The sequence below is a fragment of the Amblyomma mixtum genome, chromosome 7 (assembly GCF_055824585.1).
Source record: "Amblyomma mixtum isolate Tamu chromosome 7, ASM5582458v1, whole genome shotgun sequence".
In the NCBI taxonomy this organism is placed as follows: Eukaryota; Metazoa; Arthropoda; class Arachnida; order Ixodida; family Ixodidae; genus Amblyomma; species Amblyomma mixtum.
In genome coordinates, this window is record NC_143018.1 from 94,425,132 (window position 1) to 94,451,229 (window position 26,098).

Here is a 26,098-nt window from a genome sequence, read left to right on the forward strand (position 1 = left end):
GAATCTCTTAGAATGCTATAGACCCTGAAGAACCGCCGGGTAGAGAGTTCGTAAGGTGTCCCTTACGTATACCTTTTTTTCACGGCTCTTAAAGAAAGCCTGCAAAGTGCAATATTAGCGTGTGAGAGCGTCGCTACTTCGGCGCCCCCAGAGGAGCCGGCAAAATACTAAGTCATCTTCGATCAAACGCTGCTCGTGATGGGGCTTGGCCCTAAAGCTCGCCATCAGATGTGCGCCAGCAAATTCTGACGCTTATCATAATTGGTTGTTAGAGCAGCCTTTTTGAAAGAAGGTGGTGTAGAATATGACCAGGATTAACAACCAGCGGGATACGTTGTTGGGCAAATTGGCTCATGACGATGGAAAAATAGTTTGTGCGAAAAAAAAACACTCCCGAGGTCACAACATTGCAGTCGCCCAAGTAACACAATTACTGCGCCTTGAAGTTTTGAAGAGCGTTTTTCTGTCTAGCATGAGGCTTACAGCTGTATAAATATAATATTTTTAACTTCTACGTTTGGAATATCGATTGACAATCTTCAAATACGGTGTGCCGTTTCACATTCAGTGCCTACCATATCATGCGTTCAGAATGATAAGCAAGGCATACCTGAATCAACCATGTTTTGCAGGTCTTGTTGGCTGCAGTCTTCTAGAAAGCAGAGTCCCAGCCGGAGAATGGGAATTTCCATGTACGTGAAGTGCTTTTTGAAGTAACGCATCTATAAAACCAAAAGCAGCCGATGCGAATCAGGCAATAAAAAAAAAGAAGAGGCGAAAAATGTCACTCTGCACGCAGTTCTAAAGTTTCTTAAGATGCGATCTTCGCTAGAAGTGACAATCCTGAAACGATGAACTTGATCACTAGATACAAGCCGCCCTGATTCTACCGGCGCTTAAACGCGTATTTAAACATTCTCTTAATATACTTGACAACGCTTCATGTTCTGAATGCCTTCACATATCTCCATTTTACGGAAAACTGCATCTTTATGCTCCAGGGCAGAGCAGCATGATTCCCCAAAGTATGCACCTTGAGAATTCCGATTGAGTGATTATTTCAGTTAAGCATATATAATTATTTCGTTGTCATCACCGAAACCAAGTAAGAGTTCCCACACTGTGTCGCCTATATGTTCTATGCGTTGCTGAGACCTTTATGCATTCTTTTTCACTGTGTGGTTGTTGCAGCCAGCTGTGCGGGAGGAGCTGAAAATTTAATAAAGCGTTTCTTTAGTGTGCGGCTTCTGCACCATGAACTGATCGTGAAGACGATTTCTAATAGCGGGGAGGCTGCCTTTGCCAGAGAGCGCCAATGTATGAGGTGTTTGAGCCTACAGAAGGTGGGGTAAAAGACACATTTGCTGGACATTTTACCCCAGAGAACGCAAGAACGAGGCCAGGGGAAAGCCTCTACTACTGTAAACAAGAAGGGATCCGGCGGCACTATGGATAGCACTCCGCACCTACCGCATACGAGGTGGTAGCTCTGAGTGTTAGGCTGCCGCTGCGGTTCCGCAGTCAACTTACGATAAGGGTGGTTATCGTGAATGAGGAGGCTATCACAAGAGCTTAAAGGTGCACTGAAGAGGAATCTGAACTCGTCTTTTTGCCACGGGAACTCGATTTACACGTTCCGAGCATTCTTAGAAACTTCGACTTATTGCCCTGTGTGGCCGATTTCCTTAATTAAATCGAATTAACGTCCGGCTCCCGCCTTTATTTTTTGAATTCTCCCCGTACGGCGGGCGGAGCCGACCAACGCGTGGAGTGCTTTTCAGCCAGCTCCGTGGAGGCTTTGCTTTCGCTATATTTTGTTTTTTTAGATTTCCGTGAATAAATAGTTTCATTCACAGATGATACAGTCGCAAAATAAGCCCGCAGAAATAAAAATACGCGCGGACTATTTGCTTCTACGGGTTACTACGTATTACTCCGCCAATGGCAGAGCGGCAAGCCGCCACGGGACTGGGTGAAAGGCACTCCACGCGTTGGTCGACTCCGCCCACCGTACGGGGAGAATTAAAAAAATAAAGGCGGGAGCCGGACGTTAATTTTATTTAATTAGGGAAATTGGCCACACAGTGCAATAAATCTAAGTTTCTAAGAATGCTCGGAACGTGTAGATCGAGTTCCCGCGGCAAAAACACGAGTTCAGATTACTCTTCACTGCACCTTTAAGACGCCAGCGAAGGGTGGTCGCACGGGAACCACACGGAAGGTAGCTACCCTGGGAGGAGGAGGAGGGCTACCTTTTAAGGAGGAGGGTACGGCGAACGCGTAGGAATGCCTAACCTGAAGGTGGTTACCACGAGGACCATCCGCAGGTAAGTTTAACGTGGAAGGCAGTTAACGCTAAAGGCACCGCGTGATTAGAACGCTGGACTAGAGGGGAGAGGTAGTCGAAAAATGAGTCTGTGTGGAAAATCAAGACCACTCTAGAATTGTACAGGCATGAAGTCGATCTCCCATTCTCTACCTCAGCATGCCGTAGAATACCATTACCCTAACAGCTTTTGCTGAATCTCCGTTACACAGTGTTAATCGCCGGGTCAAAATTTTTTTAATATCCTAATTACTTTACACGCCACCGCATTGGTAACATTAAATAATTAATGAATATTATCTGTCATTTCTTTACCCATTGAGCATCATAGTCCCGGTTTTCTGCAGTTAGGAATGCTTCTGCAATGGAATACCCGTGCGCAATTTTAGTTTTTCACCATGTTGATCTTCCCCGCCCTCTACAACTCGCTATGGCTCGCGACTTTCTGCTGTGGTCTAATGGCTGCTCAAGGAGTAGAAGTTAACCTAACTCATTCAAGACCTACTGACAGACATGTTCTGTGTTCAATGACATTCTTTCAAAATCCAGACATGTTAAGGGCCTCCTTCTGTCTATTAGGTATCGCAGTGACCTTGCTGGCCCCACTACAGCTAATATTGAAAAAAAAATGCTTTAAATTAAGCGAGGGAGGCATTTGGGAGTATTTGGTCAACTCGTACACCTGGGTGGAGCAGCCTTGATCTGCCCACAGTGCGCTATTATACAGTGGGCCTTTCTATGGTCGGATACAACTTAAGTCTTGCAGTGAAGCTCCGCCCACATTCAGCCTCCACGCACAGAATTCCTCCACGACGAAAAAGTAGTCCGCTAGTTAAATGTTTCTTGTTACGTAAACAAGAAGCTTATCACAAGAAAAAAATTATGAGCTCTAGGATTTTGACACGTGGATTGTTTGATATAGTCAAGCATTAAAAGGCTGGTTTCGTTTACAGTTGCGGTTGGCCAGCGGAGTAATACAGGACGCCGCGGACCGGGGCCCAGTGTTAGCAACTGCTGTTTTTTTAAGTTGTATCCTACTATAGTACATTTCAAACTATTAGCGTAGGCTAACTCGTTTTCGGAAAATTTCTTAGCTGTGAGACCGGTGTCCAATTTATAGACTCTTAAAATTTTTCCTCCCCACGGATGACAATTCTGGTGTCAAGAGTATTTTAAACCCGTATCTAAAAGTGCACAGGACGGATTAAGCAAAACCGAAAGGTGGGCGAGTTGTTTTACATTGGTGCGTTTGTCTGCATCGTCCACCCCGTCAATCATGTTCCCTTTGCGCTATTTTTCATCTTGAACATAAAGGACAGATATATTAATACGTACAGTTAACTGCAGCGCAAGCTGTGTCAGGCCACTGAGAGGGACAGGGCAGGCGGCTCACACGAGCACTTGACACCGCGTCGTAGTCACTTTGAACACAAAAACAAGCACCATGCTCGTCATCTTGCGAGCGTATACCGTAAAAATATGTTTTACGGTAGCCACTGGGTGGGCATGACAAAAAATGTTTCTTTTTTGAAAGCGTCATAAGCGCTGTTGTTCAAAACAAGCGACCCGGGGTTTCACATAGCTCCGCCTTGCATCTTGCTGCTGCACTAAAAGTAAATCTTTCATCGAAACAACGCCCGGAACTGCCTCCTCTTTATGTCCTTATGACGTGAAGACATATCACCGACATACGACTCTTTATGACCAAAACATTCTTCAATAGATATCAAAATTTGAAATTGGCATTCACAAATCTATAAGAGAGACCCAAAAAAGCCCAATTCCAACGCATATGGAGGAATTGCCGAATTCAAGAATATGCCATTCGAGTTTTCCTCTGCTGCGGTAGATTTCAGAGGGTCATGGGCATTCTGTTCGGCGGCCTGATGTAGCAAAATTACAACTTCTACTTCGATGACATCTTGGCGTCTGATGCAAAGCTTTGGCTGACGTTTTGCAAGGCTCGTGGCGCTAGTGGATGTGATTACGGTCTCATGCCGTTACCGGAGGGAAAATGTGACTGCCACCCAACCCCAGCTAAGCTCCTTAATCTTATCTGTGGCGCCGCGGTGGCTCAGTGGTTATGGTGCTCGGCTGCTGACCCGAAAGACGCAGGTTCGATCCCGGCCGCGGCGGTTGAATTTCTTTGGAGGAGAAATTCTAGAGGCCCGTGTACTGTGCGATGTCAGTGCACGTTAATGAACCCCAGGTGGCCGAAATTTCCGGAGCCCTCCACTACGGCGTCTCTCATAGCCTTAGTCGCTTTGGGACGTTAAACCCCATAAACCAACCCACCAACCTTATCTGTCCACTAGACTTTCGACCATCCGCCGGAATGTTTTTTGCGTGGAGAACACTTTGTAGCCATAACGAACGGCCAGTTATCTGTTCGCCAGATTGCGTATCCCTGCCAAGTCAAGTGTATCTGTGTCAAGGTTATCTCTATAAATTTCCTGCTGATAACGCTTTGTGCTCTGAATTTATTTTATATATTATTCATTAGCTTCCAAGGTTTGTCGCCATAGGTGAGTACTGGCAGGATAATACTTTAGTCGATGTTTCTAGATATGTGATTAATATAATACATAAATTTATAATACCAATTAAAATGATACACCATGACTCAGAGCGTATATCATTACTTTAGTCGTAGTCCAAAGTTCTACGACAGTTCGCCTGGCGAGAAAATAACACTTTGCTTTACTTTACAGTAACCGCTTCTTTTAAAACTTATAGGTCAGTTTAAATGTACCGCTCTTATGTGCTGTATGTACCGCCTTAGTCAAAAGTATACAGCGCCAGGGGTCTGTTTCCGAGCAATGTAAAGTGGCTTCTTTTGTATCCTGAGCGAACATAATTTCTGGAAAGCGTAGGAAGCTCGCATCCTCAACTCTCCCAAGCTTAGGACTGCCAAATATGTTAGAAGCCCTGCTACACGACTTTGAAGCAAATACCTTGACTGTACAACGGCTTACCTCTATGTACGCAGGCGTATGCGCAGAGGCCCGTTTCCACCTTCAGCTCGTTACGCAAATTCTTGCTTTTATTTATTTTCCATAAACCCTCAATGTGGTCTGGTCTATGGGGTTTAACATCCCAAAACGACTCAGGCTGTGAAGGACACGGTAGTAGAGGGCTCCGGAAATTTCGACCGCCTGGGGCTCTTTAAAGTGCACTGACATCACACAGCACACGGGCCTCTAGAATTTCGCCTCCAACAAAATTCGGCCGCCTCGGCCGGGAGTGACTCCTGACGGCAGTCAGCGGAATTCCTGACCGCAGTCGGGAAAGTTCACGTGCTAAGAACCAGGAAGGAACCCTCAGCGAACGTTTGCAACTGCGGCTGCGACAAGCTCCGTTTTTCCCCATACAAAATGGTCTATAGCCTTTCTATAAATTTCGTATTGACTCTATTGCCTTCCTACAGATATTTATTTTTGTCTATTAATATTCTATAGACACCCTACAGACAAAAGGGTACTAAAAGTGTAAGGTCATAAATGTACTGCCTTTAGATTGACTATAGACTTTTTCACGAAAGTGAATAAACGTTCTATAGCATGTCTAAAGAAATTTTTGTAAGGTTCTAAAGCAACTAGTGGTTTTCGTCTTAATATATGAACCTCGGAACATATAACCTACTCTGTGCTTGAGCGTGCTTCTGTAGTTATGAGCGGCGCTTTCTGTTTATTCTATGCATATTAGCTGTAGGTATTTCGGAGCTTCGAAAGCGGCAGGAAATTCTTCGGTATAAATGGGCACCTTAAGTGGTGGCTTAGGGGCTATGGCATTCGGCCACTTAGCCTAACGACTCTCGAGCTAATGCGGGTCGCGGTGGCTGCATTTCTATGGATGAGAAGTGCGAAAACGACCAGGAGGTGTGCGATATCAGTACGTATTAAAAACTCTCATCAGGCTAGAAATTTATCCTGAGCCTTGCACTACGGTACCTTTGAAAGCCATTGTAGGTGCAAGTTTTGTAGACTGGTGAGCGGAAACGTCTCCCCGACAAGTCCTTGTTTCACTTCCCGGACCTGTTCCAAAACTTTAGTGGAAGGAACCGTCTTTTATACGGTTTAGAACGCTCTCTCTTCTCTGCCCTGGTATTAAAAATACAACTCTTCTACGCCGCAAGCGGTTTCAGCCTCCTGCACAGCCGAATCTCCCTGAAACCTCAGCAACCACTTCATTTTAGAGTCTTGCAAATTGTGTGGCTGCAAACTGGTCTCACTTATCCAAGTCCGCTGCTTATCGTTGTATGACAGCACGCAGTCTCACCGCGGGGTGCATGATGTCCAGGGCGGACTCCATAATTCCCTCAATGGCCGTAGCGTTCTTGATGTAGATTACCATGTTACAGTACTGGCCACGTGACATTTCGTTGCCGTAGCTGTCCCGGACGACGGTCCCAATGCACTCGTCGAATGCTCCCGGATCCGAGCGGGACCCTTGCAGCAGCCCCGTCGGATACTTCCCCGTCGCATCCAGCACTGCAAGCACAGCAGGTACGAAGGTGTGAAATAAAAAAAAAAGATAACTCAGTCGCAGCATATAATGATTTTTGCATCCACGCGAGGGTCGAGATAGTGAACATTTTTTACGTGCAACTTAAAAAGAATAAGCACTTCATTCTCTGTTCCTTTGAATTGTGCAAGGACATTTTCTTTTTCTGTTTCGTCGGCACCTATTACCTGCATCCAGAACTCCGTGTTAAGTCATGCAGACTGTCAATGTAATGAAGAGAACTTCCCTTTGAGAACAAAGGCATACGTAAACTGATGGTAGTGGTAGAATGCACTTAAAGCACTTCACTTTTCGTGATGAGCTGTCAAGAAGAGTTTTCTAGAAATACCACCATGCAGTATTTCCTCCGTCATAGATGCGCACAGATTATCAAGCGTCACTGCGAGTTCGCGCCCCTTATCTAAAGGAAAAAGAAGCTGTCCTACAGCTCTTAGGAATGCTTCAAAGAGAGGGAGTTTTAAAATATCCTCTTTTTCCGTCACAGCTGCAGTGTCAAGGAAGAATTTAGCCAAAAATAGCGACCAAAATCCTGATTGGCACTGCAAAATATTGTTTCTCTATGTTTTTTTGTTTGTGATCTTTGTGTATTGCCACCTACATGCAACCTCAACCGTTTATTTACAGAGTGCTCTTTAATTGTCATCATCACATGCCGCATCATCAATGATGCGCTAACTTATGCTCGGTGTTTAAAGTCTTGTACCTCGAATGTTTCGAGTCGTCTAGAATTTGTGTGCATTGAGAGATGTGGCCATTCTGATCTAATAGTACCACTCAACGTCTTTGCCACCGTCGTCGCCAGAGTTAATTTTTGTTGGCATAAGTTCGCCTAATAAATAGTTCATTCCAGTGCTGCACTAGCATGTTTGCCTGTTTTCCATAGCGCCTTTACAACCACGTGACAGTCTGTGTGGTTCAAGAAACCCAACAACATTTTCAGGGATTACTTTTCTTTATCCACCTGTTACTGAGTCTAAGACCTACAGATGTACCCGAATGAGGCGTCGCGATCAAGATTCTCACGCAACCAAAACAGAGAGAAAATATCAGCGCTGTTTGCGGTATTTAATAGAAGAGAAAAATTGTAAGAGGAAATAATATTAGTTAGAACCCAGCCAACAACGAACATCGTTCGTAAAACTACGAATGAGAGACGTCGCGGTGGTTCAGTGGTTATGGCGCTCCTCTGCTAACCCGAAAGACGCGGGTTCAATTCCGGCCGCGGCGGCCGAATTTTTATGGAGGCGAAATTCTAGAGGCCCGTGTACTGTGCGATGTCAGTGCCCGTTAAAGAATCCCAGGTGGTCGAAATTTCCGGAGCCCTTCACTACGGCCTCTCATAGCCTCAGTCGATTGGGCACGTTAAACCCCATAAGCCATAAAACTACGAATGAAACTACCGGGGAGATAACACCACCTCCAATTGGACTCAGCGCATGAAAACGAAGACATTGCCCGAAATGAAGACCAAAAAATCCGCTAGATAGATAGATGTAAAAATTTTATTTCAGAGAAAAGAGGTTGTCTTCTCTACTAAGCCTCAACTGGCGCACTGGGTAGTCCAGTTTCTGAGACGACATCCATCATCCATTCCACCAGTTCTTGCTGTGTTTTATTGTCTTGGAGTAGGCGTTCCCAGGAATCTGGATCCGGAGCTAGCATGAGTTTTGGGGGAGCTTTGCCGGACATCCCCAAATAATAATATTTTGTGTAGCAACCTCGCTTCAATTTGGACATATGGGACTGAAGCCCTTCTAGTGATTAGGGAAAGCCTAGGAGGGCTTAAGATCGAGGAGGTTTGAAGCCTCTTCAGCACAGCAACCTGTATTCTACTTAGCCGTGTCCAACATTCTTGGACCAAAATTTGGAACATTGGAAAAGGTAAAGTACTCTCATGGTAATATTGAAAGCACCGGTCGATTCTTGTGATTTGTAGCAAAACCTTCCTTCGAAATTGCTTCCACAGCTCGCTTCGAGCAGTCAAGACTGGAATAGGAAACCAAAGATGAACACTTTTGATGACAGCAATAAAGCTAACAGCAAAAAAAAAATGCTGCCCTGCTGACGGGAGATTTGCGGATATACTGATTGTTATAGTGAAATCTTACAATATATGAAAAAGTGGCGTTTATAAACTTGTTCTCATTTAAAAGCGCTTTTTCCCAGAATTTTTGGGTATATCCTTAATCGGGGGAGGGGAGATTCTTCTGTTTTCTTTGTACAGCAGCTTGATTTCTGGGTATGAGCTTGCAGTGCCTTCTAATTTCGAGCATCACTGGCTAGAGTATGTATGACTCTAATAATTTTGCGTTGTAGACTGGCTAGTTTTTGTATATTGTAATTTGTAGTCGTTGCCCAGACCAAAACGCAGTAGATTAAGTAGGATAAGAAGATAGGATTGTACAGCAGCAGCATTATGTTTCTTGGGAGAAAATCTTCGTGTTCGTAAAGAATTCCTAGCACTGACGCAAGTTTCGACGATATATAATCTACATGCTTGTCCCAGGAAATATTTGCTGAAAATAGAGCTCCTGAAGCTCTAAATTCTGTGACGATTTCTATGTTGTTGACGTTCTGTCTAAGTTCAGGAGCTGGTGTAATGTGCTTTCCTTTAGAATGAAAGATAATCGCTTTTGTTTTGGAGTGGTTAATTAACAAACAATTTTGGTCAGCCCAAGCACTAAGTTTAGACAACAGTGAATTTGCTACATTAAAGAGTTCCTCGCAGGTATCGGGAATGCAAAAAATACTTGTGTCGCCAGCGCAGATCAAGAACTTAGCCTTAGCATTAATAGTAACAATGTCATCAAAATGTATGTTGAAGAAGAAACGTCCAGCAATGCTCCCTTGGGGAACCCCAAACTGTGCCTGTGCTTTATATCAAGAAAAACCATTCACATCAACATACTGAAAGCGTTGTGAGAGGTATGATTTGATGAGATATAGTGATTCACCACGAATACCGTAAGTTGTTAATTTTTCAAAAAGCATATTTTGGTTTGAATAGTCAAAGGTCTTGGTAACGTCTATAACGATACCCAGTACAAAATTTTTCATTTCCATATTTGTTTGAATGTACTCCTTCTGGTCCAATAGAGTGAGTTGTGTGGAGCGAGATTCGTGGAATCCATACTGTGTATCATTAATTAAGTTGTGTTTGTCAAAGTAGGATTGAAAACACGCGAAAATTAGCTTTTCAAGTTCCTTTGAAAAATGCGCGTAAGAGTGAAACGGGGCGATAATTATTATTTTTGGTAAAAGTACCAGAGCGGACACTTAAGTTAAATATGTAAGCCAGAATCGAATAGACAAGGTCCAGAACAAACTCATCCCGTTTTATCCGGACCGCCTAGACCACACGCACTAGAATTTTTAAGCTGCATAATTATTTATATATTTCATTGGTGGAAGCAGGAGAAAGAAATAACTCTTAGAATACTGCACATTAATTGAATGGTCACTGCTATGTTGCAGAGAAGTCACTGGGAGATTTGTAAAATGGTAATTCAATTAGTATGAAAAAATTGTACCATGCACTATTTCAACATCTATGATAAGTTCTTCAAAAAAACTGGTGTTGATGACCGACTAAGGACTCCTTTAAGTCTTCTCCAGGTAAGCTTGCAGTTTTCTTTAACTGCACTGAACTAGTCTTCTAGGCAATAAGCCTCACGTTTTCTAATTTCTTTATTGAGACAGTTTCGATATTGAATTCTTGGAGGAAGGCCGGATCTCAGGTCTTTATAAAGCGGAATGAACCTGTCCAGAAAAAGCTGATATCCAAACTAAAGCCTGATGAAGTGTTGACTTTGGCTAATGCCCAGCAATCAAGATAAAGATCGAAAGTACTTCATACACGAGTATCACGTCCAATATAACTAATGTATAGGTACTGTTTATGCGTACCTTACGGAAAAAGTTGTATGCGAGAAAAAAATAAAGACAATCGAACCGGCATCGCAGGGATTATCTGTTTCTCGCAGGGAGCTCAAAACGGCATCTACACATCGAAAAAACAGTAAACCTTCGAGCTGGCTTCCGCAGGTGTAATTCTGTTTGTATTATTTTAAAATCGATGCTTGCAAATTGAAAGAGAGCAGTTGCGACGCCCCCAAGTTGGCCGTATTGCAACTAAAAGCAGTGGACCCCCGAAAATAAAAACACAAAAACACAACGGTCCAAACCACAGTAAAAAGCATAGCACAGTTTGATAATTCGGGAGCAAGAAAGAAAAACGAAGCAAAAAGCACAAAATACAGCAGAAGCAAGCATTGCAAAGTTGATAATGCAGGCAAGGGCGAGCCATTACGAACACTGTAGACGTGCTGGTTAACAGCTAAAGTGAAGTCACTAAAAGCAGCACTGCCACAAGCACTGCACATTCATAGGCAGGTCTATTCGCAGAAAAGTTCGCGAATTTTGTTTCCAAACAGTTCTATGCAGTCAACATGCACAACATCCTCTGGCAGACTATTCAACTCTTGAATTGCAAAAGGAAAAAATGAGTATTTAAACGTGTTGAAAGAAAAACTGGTAATGGCGCAAGAAACGGGAACACAGAAAGGCACACAAAAGACCTGTCTTTGTGTGCCTTTCTGTGTTCCCGTTTCTTGCGCCATTACCAGTTTTTCTTTCAACATGAACCAACTCGCCCAAACTAGAGTTTTATTTAAACGTATTACAACACGCAGGGAAATGCCTCATATACTTAGAGTGATTTGTTCGTTCTTTATGTTGGAAGGGCTGTTTGATATACTTTGTTTTATCTATGCTTATACGATCGTGATAAAGAAAGAAAAGAAACTTCATGGAAGCGACACGCCATCCTGATACGAGAGTCGAGATGTTTGCTTGTTTGCGTATAGCCGTGACGCTGTCGTACGGCGAGTATCTAGAATAGATGAAGTGGAGGCATTGGTAATTCTCTACTTCAAATTCATCGATCCGTGTGAGTCCTCACACCGCTCCTTGCGCCCTGTTTAAGCGATGCGTCACTGCTCTGCGATGGCAGGGGCTGCCACCGGCGGGGCTTGCGCTCCCCAAGTTGATCTTCCCGCGACCAGTCATTAATTTAACTGCCACCTGCTACGGTGGTCAGTTTGTTCACAATCCTGTGGGCTGGTTGGGACAAAGCCACAAGGTCACGTGACCTAGGTGGCTAACATGGGTTGCTTCTCAGGGTATTTTTCGCTCACAACGCCGACGACGACAACGCGACGACTCCGGATTTATCGCAGAACGGGAGCCTTACCGCTATCGCATTAAAAATTTTCAGGTGGTTTAGCATCGCTAAGCACGGAATATTGTGCGAAACCTGTTTTTTTTTTTTTTTTGCAGATGGACGCCACCTCTACATACCTGAAACCGCGAATGAGGTGTCCTCTAACCCAGGGAGCGCGTTTCCTTTCCTTTCGTGATTTTTTCTCACAGGTTGAAGTTCATGAAGAGGACGAGGTGCAATGCCCAAAGCGAGAGTGTGTAGCAGTTTAACATGAGGCGTGATCGGCTGCGGCAGTAGCATAGTTCAAGGTTGTGCGTTCTCAAAACCTGTCGGTGCGGTCTGCTGTGGTTGAGGTCAAGCTTGCAGACCACTATTTCATTTGTTGCTCGTTAACAGATAGTTCCAGCCATCCTGCATCTATGCACAGCCAGCAAAAGGTCTCAGTACTTGATTATAAGCGTCTTGACGAAAGAATAGCAAAGCATGATTGGGATTCTTTTATACACAGTGTGTCCCCTGCGGACCTATATGATCGGTTCGTCGATGTTTTTCGTTCACACAAAGCAGAATCTTCCCGCATGGTGAATGTTAAACAACGAAATTTAGACAATAAGTGGATGTCTCCCGCAATATTGGCAGCCATTAAAGAGAAGGATCTGCTCTGGGCTCGATCAAGACGTGCCCCAAACTGTTCTCAGCTACGACTGCAGTTTAAACATGAACGAAACCGTGTCAACGCCATGATCCGTCTGGCCAAGCGCAACCACTTTAGGTCTCAGTTTAATGACGCACGTTTTAACAGCAAGAAAACATGGTCATTGGTGAATAGTCTGAAAGGAGGGAGCGCTGCTATCTACAATGATACATATTTCATCTCGCATTTTCATAAAGATGGACAGAGCATTGCGAGTGACTTCAACAATTTTTTTTCTCTGGTCTCTGGTGCATCTCGAACCCCTCCTACCGACTGTCCTATGCCTCTCAGTGTGATGGAATCTGCTTTCCTTCCTGATATTACTGAAAGTGATTTAAGGTGTATACTTTTCAGTCTTAAACGTAGCAAATCTCCTGGTCATGACGGCCTCACGATTTCTGAATTGTGCAGAAATTTTGAAGTAATTAAAGGTGTTCTACTAGTTATCCTTAACACTATCATTTCTACTGGTATAATACCTGCTTCAATGAAAACTGCTAAAGTTATACCTTTGTACAAGGGTGGCTCCAGAAACATTATGAGTAATTACCGACCTATCTCTATTCTACCATGCATTGGCCAAATTTTTGAGAAGCATCTATTACTCACCATGACGAATTTTTTGAATACGCACAGTGTTCTATCACCTTGTCAGTACGGCTTTATAGCAGGAAAAGGAACAACGGTTCTTCTTGAAGAATTCTCTGACGTGCTAAATTCAGCTTTTGATAAGAATCAAGTCGCATGTTCTCTTTTTCTGGACGTTAGCAAGGCTTTTGATAGCATCTGCCACGTTCTTTTGCTTGATAAACTTTCTGCGCTGGGATTTCGAGGTTCGTTTTTGGAACTGCTTACTAACTTTTTACAAGATAGGCGCCAATATGTGTCGATTTCAAGATTCCATAGCGATTTCACTGCAATTGCCTCTGGAGTCCCGCAAGGTTCTATATTAAGTCCTTTATTATTCAATCTATACGTTAACGACCTTGCTAACAGTGTGCCATCTTTGCTGTTTCAGTATGCTGATGACACTGTTATTGCTGCATGTGCAAAGAAATACACTGATGCTGTTACAGCATTACAGATAGCTGCTATTAAAGCCATGGACTGGTTTAAGTTTAATCTTATTAATGTTAATACTTCTAAAACAAAACTGATCTGTTTTCATAACCCATTAAAACAAGTTGAATTAACTGACCTTGTTTATTTGCATACTTCCTCTTGTCTTAATTGCAACTGTGTACCAGTTGAATATGCGCATTCGGTCAAATATCTTGGCCTGACCTTCGACAGTGATCTCTCTTGGAAATCGCACCTTTCTTTTGTTTGCCAAAGGCTTCGTGCTGTATCGTGTGTCCTGTATAACATTAGATATTTTATGCCTTTTTCTGTCCGTAAATGTGTTGTACATGCTCTAGCCTATAGTGTACTTAGGTACGGAATTACTGTTTATGGTCACTGCACGGTTCGCTGGCAACATAGGGTGAATTCGCTTTTGCGTTTGCTTCTAAAGAATATTGCTTACAACCTGTCCATTGGTAATGACATTGATATTTTTAGAAGACTAAAGCTTCCAAGTTTTAACTCTTTATTAACAGAAACTATTGTGCTAAAACACTTCTGGTACAGTCAGTTCACCGTTCCATATGTCCCTGCTCGGGATTTAAGACCAAAATACCGCTACTGCATTCCTCGCTCCTCAACCCGGTACGGTAAGCGCACACGTCATTACTATGTACCTGCCTGTTTCAATAGCTTGCCTCCTACTGTACTCCGCATGAAAACTAAATACACCCTGAAAAAAACTTTGCGGTATGTCTCCGTGTTGCTTCCTGCCCCGTAGTTATTTCAGTTATTTACTGTATTAATTTCAAATCACTGTAATCTTTCTTGATGTTGTAATAGTTATATATTTGTTTCATTCTGTTTGGTGACCATTTTCTTTTTTTGCAAAGTTCATTGCAACGTCTCTATTTTCCTTTGTTTTGCCAATGTTAGCTGTCTGCCAGGCGCTGCCACTCAAGCCCTTTGAGGCTTTGGTAGGCCTGATTTATGTTGTCTGGCAATTGACGTGAATAAAAGTTCTATCTATCTAAAAAAAAAAAATCCTTGGTAACGCTCAGAGAATTTTAATCTGACGAGGCCAAGCCCTGTCATCAAGTACTTGGCAACCTGCGTATTCTTTTCTACATATTTTGTTCTTGGTTTTATAAGGTCAAAGCCCGGCAATAAAGAAAAAAAAGCAACAATAGCATAGTGCCCTCGTGCAGGGCCAGCGAAGCTTATCAGTTCGCGCGGCCGTGGGTTCGAAACGTGGTTGCGGCAATATTAATTCATTTCTGCAGGTATCTGAGAGGCTACACACAAACGTCGGCTTTTTCAGGATTACTTCTGAAGGAGTGCTTTCGCAATCAACGGTTAGGGCACTCTTGATTCATCATTTAAATGCGTTAGCAGCCGAACATTCGTTATATCCGAGGTTGACACACTAAACTTTCTTATATCCAACGTGGTATACTTAGGTTCGTTATTTCCGTGGTCAATACACTGAGTTCGCTACTTTTTGGGACTGTTTGAAAGTTCTTACTTCTGAAGAGGCATAATTAGGTTCGTTATATTCGAGTCAGCATGCTAAAGTTCGTTGTACCTGAGGTAGTACATTAAGTTCGCATAGATAGTATCGGTCGCCATTTCCGCTTGTACTGATCCCTCTAATTGTAACGCAATAAAAATGCATGATCTGTTCAGGACACTTTCGCCCCACTTTTCTCTACCACCTGGTTGGCGCCTACACATTGGACAATAGAAAGACAAGAAAAAAGGACGAAAAAAGAACAAATTCTCCACTCACGCCTCAGCGGCCACAACTCGAAGTTCTGGACAGCGCGCATGGTTTGGAGAAGCGCGACGCTGCACTCGAGGCGGATCTCCGCGCCGAGCAGCTTCTTCCGTATCGACGTCGGTATGCTGGCCATGCCGCAGGCCGCGACATCCCGCAGGGCTTGCGCGTAGCCAGCGGTATCCCAATCATCCGCCGAGTCCGCTGCCCTCGCAGCCCGCACGAGTTCCGGAGAGTCCCCATATTCGAAGCCGGTCAATGTAGCATTGTCCACTGCAGACTGCTGCCCGAAGACGACCACAATCATCAGGTACACCGCCACGAGCACGGACTCCGTTTTTGAATGGAAGCTGAACAAACATCTTCTTTTCGCGAGTAGTGAGCGCATTACGAAAAGCGGTTTTATACCAGAGGTAGAAGACAAGCTGGCTAAAGTAAAAACAGCCAGCAAAATAACGTTTTTGTCAGCTACACACGACTGCCCCGAAATCAATGAGGGAGCGAGGAATTCATTGCCGCTATGCAAAAATTTACCGTCGATACACTTTCAAATGCGCACTCGCGCAAACCGCACATGAAGCACTGAATCAACGAGGAAGGAGACGCTGCGGGATTCGGTACTCGGCGAGTCGCAAAGGAGCTGTCCTAAGGCAACTGAAATGTCGCGTCGCCGACGACGAGCCGAGTGACATCCGCTCTTCGAGGCTGCCCGTCTGTCATTCCTTTACCTTGGACCTTCGCTTTCTTTCCTGGTCACGCACTGTCTTCGGAGGGCAAGTGAACCCACCGTTTTTCCATAATCAGTGCTCCGAGTCTCCATATCCGCCTATGGAAAAAACAGTACGTGCACGGTAGGCAGTTTATAAGCTGAATACCTGCAAGTGCGTCCAATTTCTTATCATCACAAACGCTATTCAGTGCGCACGTAATGCTCAGTAAAAGTCGGGTAAATAGTACGGACGCTTTTATTCTTCTCTTCGAAGCACGGAGGTTTTCCAATCAATCCTTTTCGTACCGCAAACACTAAAGGTATGTCTCAGACAGTAACGCATTCGCTGTTTTTCTCAGTGCATGTCTAGTGGCGTCCTTAAACGGGGTTCACCTTCTCTCTAAATGCGGGACTAGGAGAAATGCAGCCATAAAGCGCGAGGTAATCACCGGCCCAATGATAATCATAGACTGCTTTGGATGACAACAACGGCCGGGGGAATTAAGGAACCATCGCTGCCCCTAGTTTCTTGTAAACGTGGCTGTTGTGACCTACCGGCCCACTCACTACCCGAGGTCATGGCACCCGATGAAGGTTCTTTATGACGCAGGCAGATTTTTCATATTGCCGGGAAACCCACGTGCCCACGTCCACTACCCGCCGAAACTTCTTCAACATCTGGACATCAGTGAGCCCAGAAAGCGTTTTCTGTGAGCGCAACTCTTCGCATATCTTCTATGCTACTTTCAGGAAGATCCGCACCTTAACACCCTAGCTAAAGGGACAGCACTTAATCATCTACGTCAACGCGGGAGCTAGGTGCTGATTCGGTCTCAATCTCCCGGCTACAGAACTTATGTGCGATGAAATCGACCACTATAGTTACATGCTATAGCGGTCTGCAGCCGTCCGCAGACCGTCTGCTCCGTTTCACACTTTTCTAAGCGTAACGTCATCATTCAGAGGACTGGCCGCAAAAATCACGTGTTTGACAACGCGGGTAAGGAGAATGGGAGGTTATGCTTGAAATTATTTTGCGAAAAAAAACTAAACTGTTCTGAGGTGTGTCGTTTGGCGCATACAATTTAGACTTCACGAGGCGCTAACAATAGAGATTTCATTAACAACCGACATCACGAACAATTCGCCAGAGCTTGCGTCTAATATCTTCTGTAGCGCACTTTAATTAACAGTCAGGATCGATCTCGGGACGTTCATCTTAATAATACAGTCCTCAATACAATTCAATAAAGAGCTTCACCTTTTAACCTAGTCGCAGTGTTTGAGCAGTGTAATAGCTAAACTCAAACACGTCCTTCAAAAGCACATGTTTACTAGATGTGCCCATTGCGAACATTAATGCTGAGAGAATAATCGAAAACGCAGTATGCGCTGGCATCAGTGACCATTTAGGAATAATTACCTTAACCGACTACAGTCACCCGTTCATAAGAAAAATAACAAAAGGCAAAAGTTTTAATCAGGAGGTCACTCCAATTGCGTCATTGAATGTCTCCGTCATGCGATTAGCCAACAAAACATAAATGTCATTTATGAATCAAATACTAGAAATGTTGCGTACTCTAATTTCATCAGCGTTTTCAAATCCACTCGCAATACACTTTCCGTTCTGCCGTCTAAAAGGACCAACCAAGGCGCATAAGTCTTGGCTTACGTTGACGTGGTTTGACATACGAATGCTTTATAAAGACCAAAAGGCCCTAAGTATTATCTATTCTTAAGAAATATATAAATAGCAATACATCGATCATAACAATAACAAAAATTCATACTTCCCTATTATTTTCTGGATCGACGCTACTCTGCAAATAACCCGTCGCCTGGCGAAAACTGAAGTCTTTGCTCTCTCAATGTTCTGGAAAAAATTCGTGAAAATATGCAGCATGAAGCATTGCGGCTTCATGCTACTACACTGGTGGACACCTCTAACGTAACTTTTATTGAAGAAAAAAATCTTTTAGAGATCTCACTATTAATGGTGTGGGTAGTTTTGACCGGTATCTATCGGATTATTACATAAGTTAGTCACGTCAGCCAGTTTTCGTTCCTCCGCCGAATTGCCCAGAAATGTTTTCTGCAGTGAAGGCTGTAAAAAAGCAGTACTACCGCTAGGGATTCAAATGGCATGCAGTTGATCCCGATAAAGTACGTTCTTGATCTAATCTGCCCACCTATCGTTCACATTTTACCATAATCTGCTTGCAGGCACATTCCCTAAAGAAATGCATTTTGCTCGTCTGATAATGATATTTACATACAGGCATTCAAGCATGTTCGGCAGTTCTCGTCCTAGTTTCATTTTGCCAGTTTTCTTGAATGTAATAGAAAAAAATATTACACATTCGTGTTTCGTCATTTTTTGCGCAAATCACCTTATTTCTTAAATTTCAACATCGTTTCAGAAGGCATCGATGAACAGAGAACGCTGTTATAAAACTAAAACAATATCATATTACAAGCTTCTAGCAAAAAGAAAATGAGACGTAGATGTACATCAAGTTTAGAACAGCGTTTTATCGTTTAAATAGTTCTATTCTGTCTAAGTTACACACATCGTGTGTCCAAGGCATTCCCCGTATACAGCTTAAATCATATTTTAAAACTAAACACAGCAAATAGACATTTTTTATGTTTCCGGTGCGCTGACAAGAATTAATTCTTCTAGCCAATGCAATAATTACGCAAAGCTACAGGGCATGTATGTGCGTAAAAATAATTGGTAAAAACACGTATTTAAACTTCTCAAGACTGTTCGGCTAGTTGCTGAGAACGAGACAGGTAGCTTTATATCCGTATAGCGCACGAGCCATGATCCGTCGCGACACTGAATTCTTTCATGTGAGCAATACTTACCCATCTTGCCTGCTATTAAGTGCAGTGGATACATAGAGCCTTATAGAGCATAAATACTGTCCGACTTAACAGGTTATTTCTACGCGGAAACAAAGGTTACAGGGATTAAACTTGCTGACTTGATTTCAGAAGGCATTTCTGCGTTTCTATACTGAGTACTTGCCCAAATACCAGGGCTTATTTTTATTTTGCCTAAATATTACGACTTTGCGGTAAAGCCGAAGTGCATTCGGAAACGCGAGCAACAGAACGATATATTTCCTGCCAATTTTTAATTTACCTGCATTTTGATTTGGCTGGAAGAATGAAAATTCCCATGAAATTTTCTCGGTAACTCGTTGCACAGGACCTCCCGCGGCAGTAAATACAAGGAGCTAAAGAAAAAATAAAAGTGTGAAAAAAATTTTAACCATTACCACAGTGATGTGTGCTACATATGAAAGCTTTGAGCAAAATTCTCTTAAAGGAAACTCGAGTATATAATATATTTCCTCAAAGTCAAGTGAACAAACTACATAACGATTTCTCGCGGAAATGAAGTACTACAAATAGCTGTATTCAAATCACAGACAGTATTGTGGCCGCTTGCACACATTGATGGCAACAACGCCTTGGAGATGTTGAGTTCGCTTTGCGAAAGGGCATAAGATTTCACTATGCATCTGGCACCGCTGTCATGCGCGACGTGTTTTCAACTGTCGTACCCCGCATATTTACAACACCGAGCACTTTGTCGGGAAGGAAGGAGACACTGTTTGCAGTAAAAGCTAGAATCTAAGGTCTTGTTTGCATCGGTGCTCTATTAAACTATTAGTGAAGCTTTTCTCTTAACACAGCAGGCCTGCAGTTGATAAATATTTATCCCAGATGACCTGAGTTAGAACCAACTTAAAATATTTCTTTTTTACTTTGTAGCCCTATGCCTGTGTTTGGGTGAATGCATATGAGTAATTGCTGTCTTATTATAAATCTATTCAACCTGGGGATTTTCCCTAAACATTTCATCAATGTTCACAACCAACAATACTGTTTAATATCATGTCCAAAATATAGGCCGGTGTTTTTTTTTAGCTTCTGGTTGTCTTTACGGCGGTCATACCTTGTTAAGATGTGTGTTAAGATGTGATAGACATAGTTAAGATGTCTAAATACCGATCGCAACTATCCGCACCTGTTCAAAACATCCCCTAACCCTGCATATTATTCGTACTTTCGTCATGACAACGACGGCAGGCACACCTTCCTTGTAAATAATCCTCCATAACTGATCACTTCCACACGGCTCCGCCCTTCCCTTTACGCTATTTAAACATCGGAGTGCAAGACCACCTTACACGAGTTTGTCGGTAACTGCAAGGGCGTACTGATCATAGTGTATTTGATACACGTGCGAGCAGTCATTTACCTTGGTGTACGCCTCCACGGTCATTACGGCTGCGAGACCATCCTCCATTGCGCACTGTTTTCTGTTGGCAGTCGAAACCGTTCCTTAGTTCAACGCAGACAAGCCATCAGCTGCCTTCACCGTGTTCCCCCCCAGGGGTGTCGTTGCATCTGGAAACCCCTCCGAACTCCGAAGAAGGATACAAAGAAACTGGAAGCCACTTGGATCTCTTCCAAAAGGCAGACATCGACGATCAATATTGGCTTGTTTTCTTCGAAGCAGATACACATGAAGTCGTTTGAAGAAACCAATGAGGAGAATGCCTCCGTGTTCCCATTAAGAAACTCGGTATTTTCATTTCGTTTCGTTTCATTTCATTACCTTAAAGACCCCGTTAGTAGTATTACATAAGGGATGGGCGAAAATAAAATAAATGTTCTCTTCCCACATGATGCTCCGAAACACTTTCACGGAACATCGAGGGACGCGTAATAGCAGCGATGTGGTGGGGAAAGTCGTTCCATTCGGCTACTGTTCTTGGAAAGATAGATGTTGAAAAGTTGGTAGTCCGGGCACGTAGTCTTGAAACCTGAAGGGTGTGCGCAGATATCCGGATGAAGTGCAGAATAGTAAAACTTGTGATAAAGACAGAGACTGGCAATGCGGCGGCGAAGCGAAAAATCCTGTACATCCTGCTGTTTTTTTAGGGATGACGTAGCGTGGGTGGCATGAAGTATGGCTTTATTTTAAACCCTCGCAAGGGCGTTAGCAAGATATAATTGATGAAGAATCAGAATTGCAGATATTCTCATTTGGGACGCACCAATGCCGTGTAAGCGAGTTGTCTCACATGGTGCGAAGCACTCCGCAAATGACGCTTTATAAAACTTAATATTTGTTGTACCTGATATGTTGTACATGTACCTGGAAGGGGTGTCTCACTGGAAGACAGCGCGACACCCAAATATTTGTATGCTGGCATTAGATAGGTGGGGGCACCGGAAATTTTATACCAAGAAACTGCCGACGATTACCTTACTTCCTAATGCGAAATTTGACCGCAGCTCATCACCTCTGCCAACTTTTCGATAAATTGAGGCAAAGAATTCGATCAAGACATGTATGTACAATTACATACAACTTGTCATTTTTCACACATTTTCCTTCTTCAAGAAACACTCCACTAACAGTTCTTGATTGTCATGAAGGAAGCGTTGTGGTCGGAGAAATAGATAAATATAAGCTTGACTTTCAGCACCAATGCCTGGTTCTCAAAGACGAGGTCTGTGCAAGTGTGGGAGGCCTTGCGAGGCGTTACGAGTGAGAGGAACGGGATGTTCTCCCGCATAAGTAGTAAGAAATTCCTGTTTATCTTTATATGTACTATACATTAAAGCCCCCACCCACCCTGCCACCCTGGCACGTGGCAGTTAATGCTTGATCGCAAGACATCATAATCAGAACAGCCTACAAGAAGGCCCTGGGACTCCCTATTGCGACATCGACGGAGCGGCTCTTGCGACTGGGAGTGCTCAACACGATAGATGAGCTGATAGAGGCACACCTGACGGCGCAGGTGGTACGACTCTCCACTAATCGGATTGGCCGACAAGTCCTGAGTGATTTAAACATCATTAGCCCCTGACAGCTAGACACCAAAACTGACATCCCAGCCTCATGGAGAGGACAACTCAAGGCAGCTCCACTACCCAGGAATATGCACCCTGATTTTCATCAGTCAAGACGACAAGCACGAGCTGAAGCCATGAAAAGGCACTACGGCGGGCGCGAGGGCGTTTTCTATGTCGATGCTGCGGGTCCCGAGCAGGTAATGACGGCCGTCGCGGTAGCGCACCAAAATAAAACAATGGATGGACTAGTACTGGCTAGCCAGGACGTACTGGCCGCGGAAGAAGTGGCGATTGCTCTAGTTTCAACACACACTAGCTAAGAATACCTTCTCACAGATTCACAGAAAACGTATCGCAATTACCTCAGGGGCAGGGTCGCACCACTAGCAGCTAAAATCCTTCAAGACAGCTACACCCGTGGCTACCAACCCACACAAAAACACTGAATATGGGTGCCAGGTCATCAGGGCATCCCAGGGAACGAGAGCACACATGCCTCAGCCCGAGCATTTTTCCCCCAGGCACCCAGTACGGATGCCGTGGAACCTCCTACCCCACTACTAACTTACAGCGACATACTTTTAGCACTTAAGTTTATCCCGTCTGGTCTACCCTCTGCCACCTAAGACACTAGAAAAAGGGGAGGAACAGCACCACCTAAAGCTACAGACCAACACTTACAACAACCCACGAAGACTACACGCAGTAGACCCGGAGTCATTTGACTCACAATGCAAATTCTGCGGGGAGAAGGCGGACCTGTACCATATGGTATGGCCTGCCAACGAAATCGGGCGATCACTGTTAATAATCAGCCAACGCAGGAGGGGTGGGAGGCAGCTCTGACCAGCTCGGATGAAACGAGTCAAAAGCAACTCATCGAAAGCGCCTGGACAGCAGCCTACGCCAATAGGGTTCCGGACTGAGAGCTCGAAATCCGCTACAACCTCCTAAACTATTTCAATAAAATATTTTCATCACCACGGCAACAGTTCGCTCACTGTTGTAACCGCAAATGCATGAAGCCCACATCTCTCTCATCACCCCACGTACCTATAAGCGCGATTCAGGCGTCCACTGACCCAGGGAGCCAGTTATGCGCACTTCCTTTCCTTAAAATGGCACAACGTTGGCAATGCCAACGCATGCATGCAGCGCACATCTGTCACTACCACCACGTATCTAAAAGCACGATTGAGGTGTCCACTGTTCCAAGAGGCCAGTTATGCGCCTTCCCTCTGCTTTCCAAGCTCCCGTTCAATTGATTTCGCAGCTTAAAGCGCGACTAAGGTGTCAACTGCCGGTTACAACGGACAACGGCGACGGCGACGCCGCGAAATGCAAAAAGGGGCGCCAAAGAGCTGCGCTCTAAAAGATGTGCGAAGCTTATCTACCCTTACGCACCGGCCAAATCCATTTATTTGGTGGACAGAGAGGTAGCGTCGGATGTGAAAGGAATTCACTTGTGCGAGAAGATCTGCGAGAAGATCTTGTCTGAGTAGATTTCCAGTACCAGGACTTGCTATTCTCGGTAAAAGCTGACGCGTGCTTTCTGATTAATATTTTTAGGGGCACGCTCACGCGGCTCTTGCAAAGCTGAAAGGAGTGGTGGTCACGAATGCGTACTCGTGACTTCTTTTTTTGAGCCCGCAGTGGTAATGACATCCCTGGCAAGAATTATTAGTTGTGACAATACGCAGCGGAAACGTGAGTGCCGCAAGCTGATCGCAATGACATTGAATCATCTCGGTCTGCTTAGAAGAGGTAACCACTCCTTATTCACATCCGTTGCTGTATAGCTGGTTTGTCCCAGTCATTTTCTTACGGCGACAACTCACGTACTCTCGCTTGCTCTGTCTACTCTGAAGCAAATGCTTCGGCTTGCATTTCGTTCTAACAGCGCGGCGCATCGCACGCTCCGGTGAACGCGGATAAAATCTTAGGCATCACCTTAGAAAGTGAAAATTTCCTGATCGAGGCGCATTTTTGTCTCTTTGCTAAGCCGCCGCGGTGGCTCAGACGGTTTGGTGCACGGCTGCTAACCTGAAACACGTGGTTTCGATGCCGGACATTGGAGCCGAAATTCTAGAAGCCCGTGTGCTGTGCGATGTCAGTGCGCGTTGAAGAGTTTTTGCTGGCCGAAATTATACTGAGTCCTCTACTAGTGCATTCCAATGGCCCGAGCTGATTTGGGACATTAAACCCCCCTACACCAATCAACCATTTTTCTTTTAATCACAAATTACATAGAATAAAAGTTGTAAAGTAGAAATAAAACAATGTTCTGTTTGGTTTTGGGGGTTAACGTCCCAAAGTAACTCAGGCTATGAGAGACGCCGTAGTGAAGGGCTCCGGAAATTTCGACCACCTATGCCGACGACATCACAATATGTACTAACACTAGCTCACTCGGCGAGAAAGAGGATAGGCTACAAGAAGCGGCCAGCTGCGTTGAAAACTACGTCAAAGCAAGAGGGCTAGCATGCTCGACCGAAAAATCTGACCTCTTACGGGTTTGGAGAGAAAAACAGAGTCGAACTGTCCCTACCAGTAAAGAACTTCGACTACAAGTTTACCTCGAAGGAGAACCATTACCAGAGAAGACACTCATACGAGTACTAGGGATGTGGATACAGTCAAATCAACGCTGTACTCATACCCTTGTGCTATTAAAGGCATCTACACTCCAAGTGGCCCGCATGACTACGCGCATCTCACACAGACGTCATGGCATGCGAGAAGACACACTCAAGCTGGTCAGGAGCCTAGTGGTCAGCCGGGCGACATACTGTCTCCCGTACTACAATCATATCAAAAGTGAAATACAACAGGCGGACGCGATTTTACGCAAAGCGTATAAAACCGCACTTCGACTACCCCATAACACCTCAACTGAAGAGCTCTTAACCTTGGGACTGCACAACACGTTCGAGATATTACGGGAAGCGCAGCATGTTGCCCAAATGCGCAGACTACAGCAGACCCCCACAAGCAGAGTTCTTTTAAAGAAACTGGGCTACACCGAACAAATTCGAGAAATATTGAGAACGGAAACGATCCTCGATGAGTACCACAGCACGCTCAGGGTGGAACCAATACCACGAAACATGGACCCTAACCTCCACAAAGACCGCAGAGAGGCTAGGGCCGAGCGCTTACAGAATACACACGCATCCCAGGATACAACAATGTATGTGGACGCTGCCACATACGCCATGACAAGGGGACAAGGCACCAACAACGCAGTGGCAACTGTAGTCAACTCGGATTTACACGAGATTACCAGCGCCTCACTGCAAGACTGCACGATAGCTGAGGCTGAAGAAGCGGCCGTCGCTCCAGCGGCAGCGGAGGGCTATCGGACTGGGCGATCACTGCCAATTCTTACTGATTCACAAGCAGCCTGCCGCAACTATCTTTATGGCAGAGTCGGTCACAGAGCGCTCCACATACTCCGCTCTGTAGACTGCAAGACGCAACAAACACACGCAAAACCACGCAAGCCGATCAAACATAAGATCATCTGGGTAGCGGGGCACACGGGGGTGGCAGGAAACCAAGAGGCGGACAGGATAGCTCGAGGATTTACTAACTACCGAGCATCCAACGTCAACGACCTTGAGGAATCCCTGCCAGTACCTCAGGAATACTCAGCCATAATCAACAACTACAAAGGCAGCAGGATGCGGTACCCACCACCGCACAAATCTTTAAACAAAGAAGAGGCTGTCACATGGAGACAACTTCAAACGGGGTCATATCCAAATCTAAACACACTAAGTTAAATTCACCCCACACTTTACGCACACAATTATCCGTGGTACCATGAAAAACCTACACTGTATCACATAACATGGGCATGTCAAAAAGTCGACTTCGTCCCAGTTATACAAAAC

The 26,098-nt window shown here is 44.4% G+C and overlaps 1 protein-coding gene across 1 annotated transcript in view; it reads right to left on the minus strand.

Moving 5' to 3' along the window:
• LOC149336886 (nose resistant to fluoxetine protein 6-like) overlaps nt 1-17,101 on the minus strand; it is a 52,159-nt gene extending 35,058 nt beyond the window's left edge. Inside the window, exons 1-3 of the mRNA XM_089553182.1 lie at nt 15,617-17,101; nt 6,605-6,816; nt 611-722 (exon numbers count right to left, since the gene is read on the minus strand). Of these exons, the coding sequence (XP_089409308.1) occupies nt 611-722; nt 6,605-6,816; nt 15,617-15,992 (700 nt within the window). The 5' untranslated portion in view covers nt 15,993-17,101. The remainder of the gene's footprint in view (nt 1-610; nt 723-6,604; nt 6,817-15,616) is intronic.
• Nucleotides 17,102-26,098: the final 8,997 nt, after the last annotated feature.